Consider the following 13,516-nt stretch of genomic DNA (forward strand, 5'->3'; position numbering starts at 1 on the left):
GTCACATCCTGACCTAAATTATACACGTGAAATTCCTTCCGAGTTCAATGTGAGTCATGCATGCACATCCAAGAGAAGAATTTAGCTCTCAGGGTTGAAAGTATGACTGCAGAAAACATTAATAATGAGGATCAGGAGTATGGTGCTAATGCTAGTGAATAATATAATCTTTCTGCAGGAGGGCGAACCCTGCAGATTCTAAATGCACAGGAGGACAGTGCTGGTAGATACACCTGCATAGCCACAAATGAAGCTGGGGAAACACTGAAACACTATGAGGTGAAAATCTACAGTAAGTTTGTTATAACAGTGGAATATATTAATTTCTCATTCTTCCATTTTTTCTTTACAGTTTTACCCATTCTGCTGCTCACTAGGGTTTCTGAACCAGCAGGTACTCACTCTATCCAGCTAACACTTGCATTAATACAAATCATGCCCACCATCTTGAAAGACATCAGGAAGATTTGTAGGACATCATTTACAAGCATTTAGTTGAGGTTACTGTAGGCTTTGCAAGCCCAGGGAAAGATGTAGAGATGGTGCACTAGAGATAACGAGGTTAGTTCGATCAGGGAAGATGAGGCCCTCTTCTAGAAGTTGAGGTGTGAACACTACTGAACTTCAGTTCATTTGCAAATTTGACACCATCAGCTTGGGATTAAACAAAGACTGTGAATGGCTTGCCAACTACAAAACCAGTTTCTCCTCCCTTGGTTTTCACACCTCAGCTGCTAGAAGAGGGCCTCATCCTCCCTGATTGAACTAACCTTGTTATCTCTAGCCTGATTCTTGCCTGCATATTTGTACCTGCCTCTGGAAATTTCCACTACATGCATCCGACGAAGTGGGTATTCACCCACGAAAGCTCATGCTCTAATATGTCTGTTAGTCTATAATGTGCCACAGGACTTTTTGTTGCTCTTACAGATCCAGACCTACACGGCTACCCCTCTGATACTTGACAAAATGTCAGAATTTCCCATCGGAAGGATATTCTGAGTTTTGACTAGCTCTACTCATTAAGGATTCAAAAGCCAAACTTTTGGCAAGTTTTTGAAAATTTTTATTATTTTTGATTAAATAGTAGGTAAGCATGAAAGCCAGGTACATGGTAGAGTGGGACAGTCAAGGATGTAGTCTGGTGCACTTTCACCAATAAGTTAAGCACTGCTGTTTTGTAATAACCCAGCTGTGGTGCTCACAGAACAGGATCACAGAGGAATGTATTTTTTTACTCTAAGGTTATTATACTTGGTTTCCCTATGTCTGGTTCACTTTAAATGATGTGTAACATGTTAATTCAGTCAGGGAAATCTCTTTCATTTCCTTGGGATGTTTGTTTTTGTGCAGTTCCACCCGTCATTAACAAAGGAGATATCTCAGGAATGGGCCTCTCTCCTAAAGAAGTGAAGATCAAAGTAAACAACAGCCTTACTCTGGAGTGTGAAGTTCATGCGATTCCTGCTGCTGCCATCAGCTGGTATAAGGATGGACAGGTCAGTCACAAATTTAATTCCTTTTAATGGGTGGTTTTCTTACAGAAGCAGTTGAATATTTATCATCATTTTTAATCAACATTTTTATAGCATCATAGGTGCACACATGGCTCCTGATCCTGCACCACTGAAATCAATGTCTCCTTGCTGTCATCTTCCTTCCCCCATCCCCAATATTATGGACAGTGGTACCACCCCACAATTTTATGGATCTCAGGGAATCTGCATTAGGTCAGATGCCTCTGCCCACTGGCACTAGAGCTCCTACTTCTCCCTCTGGTTCACTTGCAGTGCAGGTGGGACAGTGCTACCAGACTTCATCTGCCTATGACTGTTTGTTCCTTAGAATTGAGTGGTCATTGCACAGAAGATAATAAACCCCCAGGCTGTATTACCTCTTGTGCAGATTCCCCATAAGGCTTGTGCTGGAAAGAGGTGTAACATCCTGGCCCCACCCTCAGTCCTCCTTTTGCCATCCTAGCCTTGCCCCTACTCACCCTGGTTCTCTGGAACTTGCAGAGAGCCCTCCACTGGGTTCTGGGAAGAGGTGACAATGCCCCAGAAGCAGCTGATCTTCCAAAAGGCATCCTCCATGTGCAGATTTTGGGAAAACAATGAGACCCTGAGTACAAAACTCGTTGAAAGGGAATGAATTGGGGGCAACAACATTATCTTTATAGAGTCATTCTTCAGATTAACTGCATTTTAAAATAAAATATTCTAAGTCATCTGCTTGGAAAGAGTAGGTTTTTTTTCTTTGTTAATAACTTTTTATTACCGCAAAGGGCTCCTTTCCCATTAAGTTTCTTCACTTACATTTATCGCATATATTTCATTAGATTGGAAGCTTAGTATCATGATAATGTGACTTTTTGCTATATTCTAGGCCATAGGCACATTAATAGGCTGAGCACATCCAGGAGATTCTTAGTATCTCACAGGATCAGGCCTACTGGCTGGAGTGTGATTCCTAATGTTATTGGGAACTATAATAATAGATATGTTTTTCTGTTACTCTTGGCAAAGCCAATGCGATCAAAAAGGAAAGAAATGAATTTAAAAGAACATATTTTCTTATTCCCAACTTTCTTTCAAATGCTTGTCAAGTAGTCATATCAAGGTAGGAGTAAGTAATTTGACTGGCATGTTAGAGCAAAAGAGCTGTACCATCAGATTACTTTCATGATTCTTAATACTTCAAGTATTTATTTTATTTAATACTTATATATTTGTTTAAATTAAATCACAGCCTATTAAACCAGATGCTCATGTTACCATCCAAGCCAGTGGCCGGACTCTGCAGATAAAGGAAGCTCAGGTATCAGATACTGGCCGTTACACATGTTTGGCATCCAACATTGCTGGAGAGGATGAAATAGATTTTGACGTGAACATACAAGGTAAAGAGGGAAACAAAGGTCAAATTATAATAAAATTCTCCTATTCTGTCAATGTGAGTCATTTTCTTATAATATTTATTTTGGAGCACTGAAATGGTTTATATTCCCCCCACCTCCCCCACCGTTGGATCAGTCTAGACCAAGGATAATTTAACCTGTTGCTCTGATTTTTTATGTATTTAATAAGATAAAATATTTTAAGTATGAGCTCTTTATTAAATTTATATTTTCTTCTCTAACTTACACTGGTGTAAACCTAAAGCCAAAAGAATTACACTGATGTAAGTGAAAGGAAGATCAACCATCTCATCTATAAAGTGTTTTGAAACTGTATATGCTTATTAACTTTTTAATGCATTATATTTTATTGTGGAGTGGAAGGGGATAGTTTTCAATTGTTGGATACCAACTAATTTTATTTTAAAAATTACAAAAAGTACTTAGTTCAGAGAAATGACGAATGGTAGGCCAGGTCTACTACTTGTTTCTGTCAACTCAGGGGTGTGGCTCCCACAGTTTAGAGAGACGGATTCTTTTACATACTTTAAGGCAGCGGTTCTCAACTGGTGTCTGGGGCCCCGTGGGGGCTGTGAGCAGGTTTCAGGGGGTCCACTAAAATAAACCAGAGAAGGGCCGGTGCTAGGCTCACCAGGTCAGAAAGCCAAAGCCTGAGCCCCATCACACAGGGCTTGAAGCTGAAACCTAAGCAACTTAGCTTCATGGGGACCCCTGGGGCATGGGGTACTGGGCAATTGCCCTGATTGCTACCCACTAACACCAGGTTATTAATCTACTGGATATGCAGAAAAACAGTAGCTGTGACACAGGTGAGCCATGGAATTTTTATAGCATGTTGAGGGGTGGGGGGTCTCAGAAAGAAAAAAGTTGAGAACCCCTGCCTTAGGGGACACTTGATCAAGACCAAGCAAATTAATCACAATTATTAACCATGGCTATTGTATTATTAAAGAAAAATAAATCATTAAACAAAACAACACATGACAGAGTACAAGTGATAAACTAGTTACTTCCATTACAATCTCTTCTTCATGTCTTTCTGTGGAGAGCTTTTAACCCTGTGGAGAATAGATTATACCTTGTGAATGAACTCACCTTTGATGGGTCACTTTTCTCTAGGTAGATTAAGACCAGAGTACAGTATATTGTTTTCCAGAATTATTGTGTATTCAGTTGAGGTATCATAGAATCATGGGGTTAAAAGGAACGGAAAAGGTCATTTAATCTAGTCCCCTTATTACATACTTATATACTGTTTAGGTTAGTAATAACTAGACAGGCTTCAGTTGCCCTTAAACTAGTTAATTTGCCATACATAAATAGTTGGGGAAAGTAAGTGATCTAAACTAAATCTTTACTAAATATTTAAACTAGTACTTAGAAGAAGCTATGTAAAGAGCTGTCTTAATACAGACCAATTATAAATATCAAGGATCTTAAATCCCACTGTTAAATGTTTAGCTTCTGTCTCCTTTCCTGGAATATACGGTTTAACCATTTGATGATTAACAGGAGAAACTGTTAGTCTTTTAAGTTCTACAACATTTCAATATTCCAGTAAACTCATTATAAGAGTTTTAAATCTAATTCCTTGCCAGTATCTTAGTTAACTTTCTCTCACCAATCTATGTTGAAGTTTGGGCAGGTTTTCCTTGAGTTAGTTTCTTTTTGAGTCTCCTCTACTTTCCCTGTCTGTCTGGGAAGTTGGCTTATTGAGAGAGACAGGATTAGTTATGGAGTGCTGCTTTCTTAGCAAGGGTATGTGTGCATGTGGTGCTCACTTCAGAATTTCTTATACCCTTCTCCTTCCTATTCACGAAATTAGAGAATATAAGAACATAAGAACATAAGAACGGCCGTACCGGGTCAGACCAAAGGTCCATCTAGCCCAGTATCTGTCTACCGACAGTGGCCAATGCCAGGTGCCCCAGAGAGAGTGAAGCTAACAGGCAATGATCAAGTGATCTCTCTCCTGCCATCCATCTCCATCCTCTGATGAACAGAGGCTAGGGACACCATTCTTTACCCTTCCTGGCTAAAGCCATTTATGGACTTAGCCACCATGAATTTATCCAGTTCCCTTTTAAACATTGTTATAGTCCCAGCCTTCACAACCTCCTCAGGTAAGGAGTTCCACAAGTTGACTGTGCGCTGTGTGAAGAACTTCCTTTTATTTGTTTTAAACCTGCTACCTATTAATTTCATTTGGTGACCCCTAGTTCTTGTATTATGGGAATAAGTAAATAACTTTTCCTTATCCACCTTCTCCACATCACTCATGATTTTATATAGAGGAAAACACACCTCTTTCAGGCTTGTTTAGATTCAAGTGGGTTCTTTCATTGGCTCCATGACTTCATAGGAAGCCCTGGGAAGCCTCTTCACCTTATGAATATCATAGAATTATAGAAGATTAGGGTTGGAAGAGACCTCAGGAGGTCATCTAGTCCAACCCCCTGCTCAAAGCAGGACCAACACCAACTAAATCGTCCCAGCCAGGGCTTTGTCAAAAACCTCTAAGGATGGAGATTCCATCACCTCTCTAGGTAACCCCATTCCAGTGCTTCACCACTCTCCTAGTGAAACAGTGTTTCCTAATAGCCAATCTAGACCTCCTCCACTGCAACTTGAGACCATTGCTCCTTGTTCTGCCACCACTGAGAACAGTCAAGCTCCATCCTCTTTGGAATCTCCCTTCAGGTAGTTGAAGGCTGCTATCAAATCCCGCCCCACTCTTCTCTTCTGCAGACTAAACAAGCCCAGTTCCCTCAGCCTCTCATCGTAAGTCATGTCCTCCTGCCCCCGATCACTTTTGTTGCCCTCCTCTGGACTCTCTCCAATCTGTCCACATCCCTTCTGTAGTGGGGGCACCAAAACTGGATGCAGTACTCTAGATGTGGTCTCACCAGTGCCGAATAGAGGGGAATAATCACTTCCCTCGATCTGCTGACAATGCTCCTACAATGCAGCCCAATATGCCATTAGCCTTCTTGGCAACAAGGGTACACTGCTGACTCATATATCCGGCTTCTCATCCACTGTCATCCCCAGGCCCTTTTCTGCAGAACTGCTGCTTAGCTAGTCAGTCTCCAGCCTGTAGCGGTGCATGGGATTCTTCCATCCTAAGTGCAAGACTCTGCACTTGTCCTTGTTGAACCTCATCAGATTTCTTTTGCCCCAATCCTCCAGTTTGTCTAGGTCACTCTGGACCCTATCCCTACCCTCCAGCATATCTACCTCTCCCCCCAGCTTAGTGTCATCCGTGAACTCGCTGAGGGTGCAATCCATCCCAGCATCCAGATCATTAAATAAGATGTTGAACAAAACCAGCCCCAGAACCGTAACATTTCTTTTTGTAATATTTCTTTAATTGCCTTTGTTCTTCTTGTAGCCAGACAGCTTCAGACATTAACTCTTTCCTTTTATTCAGTCTATTCTCTTTCATTTTTATTAGTGTTTGACAGAAAAGAAATTCTGTTTTCAACAAGTCCACCAACACTCCTGTTCTTTATATCAAGGTTTTCAGTTCTCAAAATAGTCTTTTAAATGTCAATTATTCTTAGAAAGTCTTTAGCTTAAGTTGTTGATTCTACATTGAAGATTTTTGTAACTATAATGTTTTTGTCTTCCTGAATTTAATGAGGATTTGCTTGTGCATTGCCAGTAATTATTTAATTCCCCATTAATGTAAATATTCTATACTTAAGTGGCTTAGTAGTAGTAGTAGTCAGTTTAGCAAGGTCATTAGATTTCAAGTTGTACATAAAGCATTTTACTATTTACGTAGCAATGACTTTAGGAGTTATATTTGGAGCTTTGCATTTAGCTAATGTATTTGCAAGCAGGGCTTTCACAAAGGTGTTTGTCATTTCAACATTTAAGAAATAAACAAAAGTGTAAAACATTTCCAGCTACACATGTTTTTTCCCAGAGTTTCAAAAACACAAGCAAAGTTTTTCCTTTGAAAAGAAAAGGCATTGGTATGGTTACTTTACAACCTAGATTTATGACTCTGATAACACACCCCCTATTCCTTTTTAGAATGAATGTTTTAAGTGGTTTCTCTTCTTGAGGCTTGCTTGTCCTTGGGAGACAGGCATGGATACCTTCTGGTATTTCTTTGATTAGATTAAATGCTTTGTAACATAACCAACTAAACATATATATTGTTATATTCCCAAGCATTGTCCTGGCTATGACATTCTTGTAGTTACATTTTCTATTCAGTAAAGGTGCAAACAAATTTGTAACAATCTAAAAGATTTACAATCATTTTATTAATATCATTTTTGCATCAATATTAAGTTTCTCCCTACAGCACCCAGTAGCACTAATGGCCCCAGCCTCCAGCTCCATTGTGCTAGGCCCTATATGCATACACAAAAAAGATAGCTCCAAAAACTCATTTAAAAATGTTTTTGTAACTTGTTTAGCATAAGAGAGAGAAAACATACTTGGCACTTTTCATCTATAAATCTAAAATCTATTTACAAAGAAAGGAAAGTGTCAAATATTTCCATTTACAGAGGGGGAAGATGAGCACTGATGTTAAGTGACTTACCCAAGGTCACATAGCTAGTGGTTGGCAGATCTACGTCTAGATATGAGCTCTCCTCATTCCCATGCCTGTGTGCTAGCCTATGCTCTGGCGGTTAGGTTGATTTCTTGTGTAATAGTTCACCAAATTTTATTTCACAAGAAGTTTTGCCTGAACAAAGGTGGCAGGAAAAAGAAAACCTATTTGCCCACTAACTGTAAGAGCAGTGATGATGGGTAAAACAATGTCACTTCTAAAATTTATTTTTCTTAAAAAATCAGGTGCCTTTAAGATGTCTCAGGTTGGACATCCAGAATCACTAGTCACTTATGAAAATCTTGGATAAACACAATACTTGTCCCAAACAGCTTTGAGTTAACTTGGAGTAATGTCCTCTCCTGGCTTTTCTATTTTAATCAGTTCTTCCTATTTAATCAATCATTAACCTACAGGAAGTGCCCAGTACATTAATTGTAGTGCTTAAACTGTTTGCACGACCACGTTCACACTGCTGCTGGGCCTTGGGATTTTCGTGCATGGAGTACATGGCTGATGTTATGGGATCTAATTTAGAATGCTTATTTGCTGTGTAGCTTAAAGATACTATTTAACTCCAGTATTTTTTTGTTACTAGATTGTCCAAATATGGATTTCTGCTATAAAATCCTAACTCTAACCTCTTCTTTCTGTCTGAATGTAGTTCCTCCTAGGTTCCAAAAGCCTCCTAGAGCATGGGAAGTTGGTAACACAGTAGATACAGGCAGAGGTGGAGAAACCAAATATGTGATTGTCAATAATCCTCTTTCTCTGTATTGTGAGACCAATGCTGTGCCTCCTCCTGTTCTCACATGGTATAAAGATGGCTACCCTCTGAGCTCCAGTGATAAAATACTGATATTACCAGGTGGGTATTTTAACATATCACCTGATGAGCTTAATAAATAATGATAATACTTAGCACTTATATGGCAATTGCATTTTCATCTTCAAAGTACTCAATTTACTAATAATTAATTTTGAATGTGCATCCTTCTCAATCCATTTTTTCTTGACTGGAAATTTTCACTCCCAGTGCTCAGACTTTATATATGCTTTTGATTTTTCTTCATCTTTATTTAAAGTATAATCCCTTAACAGATCGTGAATATGGACATTCAGCTATTACATGCTGATTGACAGATGCACGTGAATATGCAACAGAGACATTGAACAACACCTACAATCCACTGTTGTTATTACATTTCCTTCTGCATTTCACTTTAATAAAACAATCACATTTGGAGTAGTAACATTTCTCCATCGATGGTGAAAGCCATGGAAACACTAAAATGGAACAGTCCCTGTGGAACCCTGCAAATAGGTGATTTGTTCACATTCTGTTGGCTTGGTTGTGCCCTTTAGATACAGCCTTGAGTAAGGGGCTGTGCAGAAACACATCATCCCAGAGAAGCTCCAAAAGGGATTTTGTCTGAGTGATACAATGTGTCCCAGGGCTCCTCAGAGCACACTTTGCTTTAGAGGATTCAGAGTGCACTTCCTTGTCTAGCTAATCAGCTCCCCTGCCTCATGCAGACAGATTGGGATCAGGCCCATGGCCTCCTGCTACCCATCCCTTTGGAGAAGCTCATGCTCCAGGGAGCACTTGTAGGGAGTACTTCCTGCAGTTAGGACAGCAGTTTTATCTGGATTCTGTGCACAGGGTACAGCATATAGGTGGGGAGGCTCCTTGTGCCCTCCCCATCTCTGCTTGTCTGTTCAGAAGCCAGCCACAATCTGGATCTGTATTATTTCCAACATTTGTTCTCTTCTCTGAGCAGCAAGGGAATTGCACCAATTTGTTAAGGGATAATATTTTAAATAAAGAAGAAAATCAAAGAGTAAAACCACATATAACTGAGCACTGAGAGTGAAAATTTCCAGTCATGCATAGTTTACCAAACAGCAAATATTCTACAGTTTGATATACTTTCTCTAATGGAGTCAGTGACAAAGTTTTCTATTAGCTCACTGTGGAAAGTTTCACTTCTAGATTGATCAACAACTCTGTTGCTGATATGTCTCCAAAGATTCCTTCCAATGGAATTAATTCTTTGCTAACATTTTATTATGAACCTCCAACTAAAACCAGGCTGGATGTAGAGGAAGCAACTATGAAACAAAAAGCTTTAGTTAGTCCAGAACTGAAAGAGATCATTCAAGACAAACCAATGGGGAGAAAATTCCATACCCAGCCCTTTGCCCCCAGTCATGTATGACATCATTGACTCAGGTCTCCAGAGGAACGTGGTATGTTTGAGTGATGGAAATCACTTGATTTTAGATTTAAATCTTGAATGTGTTTTCCCTCCAGGAGGCAGAGTGTTACAGATTCCACGGGCCCAAGCAGAAGATGCTGGGAGATACACGTGTGTAGCTGTAAATGAAGCTGGAGAAGATTCCATTCAATATGATGTCCATGTGCAATGTGAGCTAATCTTGCATTATTTTCTGTTTTTAAAAATTCTAAAATCACTTTTTATGGCAAAAGACCAGGAAAAGTCCTGCTGAAATTAATAGAGAATGATGACATTTTATAGAATAGCTCAGTAAGATCATATAAAAGGTAATAAAAATATATATCCCTGCTATAGAATTCTATATCATTGGCATTGTTCTCTGTTAATGCTATAGATTTTTAGATAATTTCTATATAATTGTATTGGAGTTACTTCTAACAGTCTGTAGGAATGTTCCATAAGTTGGCTTGGATGCCTTCAAAGTCCAAGTCTTATATGATCCAGTCAGAGACATACTCTAGGAAATCTTTGTGCTTCTTGCCTTGGCTTTGAGTGTACTCAGTTTTTTTTCCAACTCCAAAACTGCTAGAACCAGTGATTTATTAATAGGATGAGGGGAATGCCTTGGAAATCCTCCTTTGTCTTAGCTCTAAAAACTCAACTTCCGAGCAGGAAAATTATTTTTCCCCTCTTCTCCATTCTGAACCAGATCCCTGGCTGGTGTAAATAGCTGTAGCTCCATTGCAGTCCCTGGAGCTATGCTGCTTTATGCCAGCTGAGGATCTGGTGCTGTATTTTTCCTTGGGATTTTATTATTGTTCTCTAATTAACTGTGAAGTTCTCTTTACCTTAACCTGCAAATTCAAGATTTATGTGTGGCTCTATCCCTCTGGCAATTTCACAAAGAAATCACTGCTTATATGGTATTATATAGCAATCTCCTTGTTCCGCTTTGCATGCTATGTAGTGCCACCATCCATTAACGGAGCTGATGTTGATCTGCCTGAAGAGGTCACTGTGCTTGTGAACAAGACCACAGTGATGGAATGTGTGGCAACTGGCAGCCCTGCTCCAAGCATAACTTGGCAAAAGGATGGCCAGCTCCTAGTAGAAGATGACCAACATAGGTCTTTATCCGCTGGAAGGATGTTACAGGTAAAAGTGGAATGTGTTGGTAGAATAGTAAAAAAGTTAGGCCCAAGTCTCAGCTCTGTTCTTTACACAGGCATTAAAATGGTGTGGAGAATCAGGCCTTTATTTTTAACTCATTTAAGAGGATTTCATTAAATTACTACAAAATTAAAAATAAATGTGAAAGATGCTGACATTCCCGGTGATTTAAACACGCAGGCTGGCAGAGCAGGTCCCTTTGGGTAGCAGGAGTGCATACTTCCCTAGGCTGACCTGTCCATGACACTGGTTATTGTTATCCCTCTAATAACACTAATACATCAGCAATACATATCTTGCAGTTTTAAGTGTAAATGACCTCGTATTAGTTCTACTGAAGCCTGTTTTCTCTTTTAGATCCTAAATTCCCAAATAACAGATACCGGCAGGTATGTGTGTGTTGTGGAGAACGTAGCCGGAAGTGCCAAAAAGTATTTTAACCTTAATGTTCACGGTAAGATTATTGTTTCCTAAAATGCTGATTGTTCCCTTTTGAAATAAAGGAAATTAATGCTGCATTACTGTTCATGTGGCTCATATTTCAATTGCAAGTAAACAGTCTGCAAATTCTGTATTAGTTTAAACTCACTCATTTCAGCAATGTACTTAAGCATGTGCCTCACTTCCAGCATTTAGTTAGTGCTCTTAAGGTCAATGAGACTACTCATGTGTGGAATGGTAGGCGCATACATAAGTACCTTGCTGAATGGAGGACTTAGGATTGCTGATACTCTGTGGTGCCAGCTCACTGCTTCCATATATATTTCTATATATATATACTCCTGTGCAGAGGACCTTCACAATGTCTCTGCAGTGTTTAAATCCCACCTAAGCCCACAAATAAAGCTTCCGGAGTAATGCACTTGCCAGAGGTCAGCAACCTTTCAGAAGTGGTGTGCCAAGTTCACTGTAATTTAGGGATTCACGTGCCAGTAATATATTTTGTAGAAGGTCTCTTTCTATGTCTATGTTATAGAAATAAACTATTGTTGTATTTAAAGTAAATAAGGTTTTTAAAATATTTAAGAAGCTTCATTTAAAATAAAATTAAAATGCAGATCTTATCAATTTAGTGTGATCCTTGCCTGGGGTTCCAGCCACCAGCCCCACTCAGCCTGCTGCTGGTCTGAGGTCCAGCCGCTGGCCCTGCTCAGCCCACTGCTGGTTTGGGGTCCAGCCGCTGGCCCTGCTCAGCCCGCTGCCGGTCTGGGGTTCCATTCACTCAGCCGGCAGTGGGCTGAGCAGGGCCAGCGGGGGGCTCAGTGGCTCAGTCCGCTGCCAGTCTGGGGTGCTGGCAGCACTAAGCCTGCTGAAGGTCTAGGGTTCCAGCTGCTGGCCCCTTGCCAGTTGGGGTCCCAGCCGCCGGTCCCGCTCAGCCTCCTGCCAGCCTGGATGAGCAGAACCCCAGGCTGGTAGCAGGCTGAGGGGGGCCGGTGGCCGGGATCCCAGCTGGCATAAGCTGGTGGACGGAACCCCAGACCGGCAACGGGCTGAGTGGCGCCAGCAACCAGGACCTCAGACTGGCAGCAGACTGAGCCGCTCAGCCTGTTGCTGGTCTCAGGTCCCAGCCACCGGCCCCGCTCAGCTCACTGCCACCTGAGTGAATGGAACCCCAGACCAGCAGCGGGTTGAGCAGGGCCAACAGCTGGACTCCAGACTCGCAGCGGGCTGAGTGGGGCTGGTAGCTGGAACCCTAGACAAAGATCCCAGGCCCCACTCAGCCTGTTGCTGGTCTGTGGCTGGACCCCAGACCGGCAGCAGGCTGAGCTGATCAGCCCGCTGCTGATCTAGGGTCCCGTCTGCCAGCTCCTGCCAGCCGGGATCCCGGCCGCCGGCCCCCCTCAGCCCACTACAAGCCTGGGGTTCTGCTCACCCAGGCTGACAGGCTGAGCGGGGCCGGCAGACAGAACCCCAGACCAGCAGCAGGCTGAGTGCTGCCGGCACCCCGCTGAGTGCTGCCAGCACCCCAGACCGACAGCGGACTGAGCCACTCAGCCCACCGCTGGCCCTGCTCAGCCTGCCACCAACTGAATGAATAGAACCCCAGGCCGGCAGCGGGCTGAGCAGCTCAGGCCGCCGCCACTCTGGGGTTCTGGCCGCCAGCTCCTGCCAGCTGAGGTCTCAGCCACCGGCCTGCTCAGCCCATTGCCATCCTGGGGTTCCCTGGGGGTCCTCAGGCCAGCAGATGGCACTGAGTGGGGCCGGCGGCCGGGACCCCGGCTGGCAATGGAGCAGCAGCCGGAACTCCAGAGCGGCTGCGGGCTGAGCCGCTCAACCTGCTGCTGCGTGCCATCAAAAATTGGCTCACGTGCCACAGGTTGCCGACCCCTGCACTAGGCCATGAATGGGACCGCTGTAATGAAACCAATTGCACCAATGTAAAAATCTTTATTGTCTTATGTGCATGGCAATGTCTTTTTATTGACTGTCATGTTTGAATTAGAGGGATTTTTTTTATTTGCAAGGATCTAGGGTAATAGCATGTTTTGTGATTCTTTTATTAAATAACATTTTTCAAGAAAATTAATTTTGAAAATTAACATTTTAATTAAATGAAAAATAATGTTCAAAAATAATCAGGAATAGAAATGTCTTAGAAACTTACTTTTCTTCTCT

At 41.8% G+C, this 13,516-nt stretch overlaps 1 protein-coding gene across 1 annotated transcript in view; it reads left to right on the forward strand.

Moving 5' to 3' along the window:
- HMCN1 (hemicentin 1) overlaps positions 1-13,516 on the forward strand; it is a 316,507-nt gene that overhangs the window by 227,023 nt on the left and 75,968 nt on the right. The window contains exons 51-57 of the mRNA XM_050961493.1: positions 179-292; positions 1,354-1,499; positions 2,749-2,899; positions 8,155-8,358; positions 9,805-9,918; positions 10,698-10,885; positions 11,258-11,354. Coding sequence (XP_050817450.1) covers positions 179-292; positions 1,354-1,499; positions 2,749-2,899; positions 8,155-8,358; positions 9,805-9,918; positions 10,698-10,885; positions 11,258-11,354 — 1,014 coding nt within the window. The remainder of the gene's footprint in view (positions 1-178; positions 293-1,353; positions 1,500-2,748; positions 2,900-8,154; positions 8,359-9,804; positions 9,919-10,697; positions 10,886-11,257; positions 11,355-13,516) is intronic.

Source organism: Gopherus flavomarginatus, chromosome 7, assembly GCF_025201925.1.
Source record: "Gopherus flavomarginatus isolate rGopFla2 chromosome 7, rGopFla2.mat.asm, whole genome shotgun sequence".
Lineage (NCBI taxonomy): Eukaryota > Metazoa > Chordata > Testudines > Testudinidae > Gopherus > Gopherus flavomarginatus.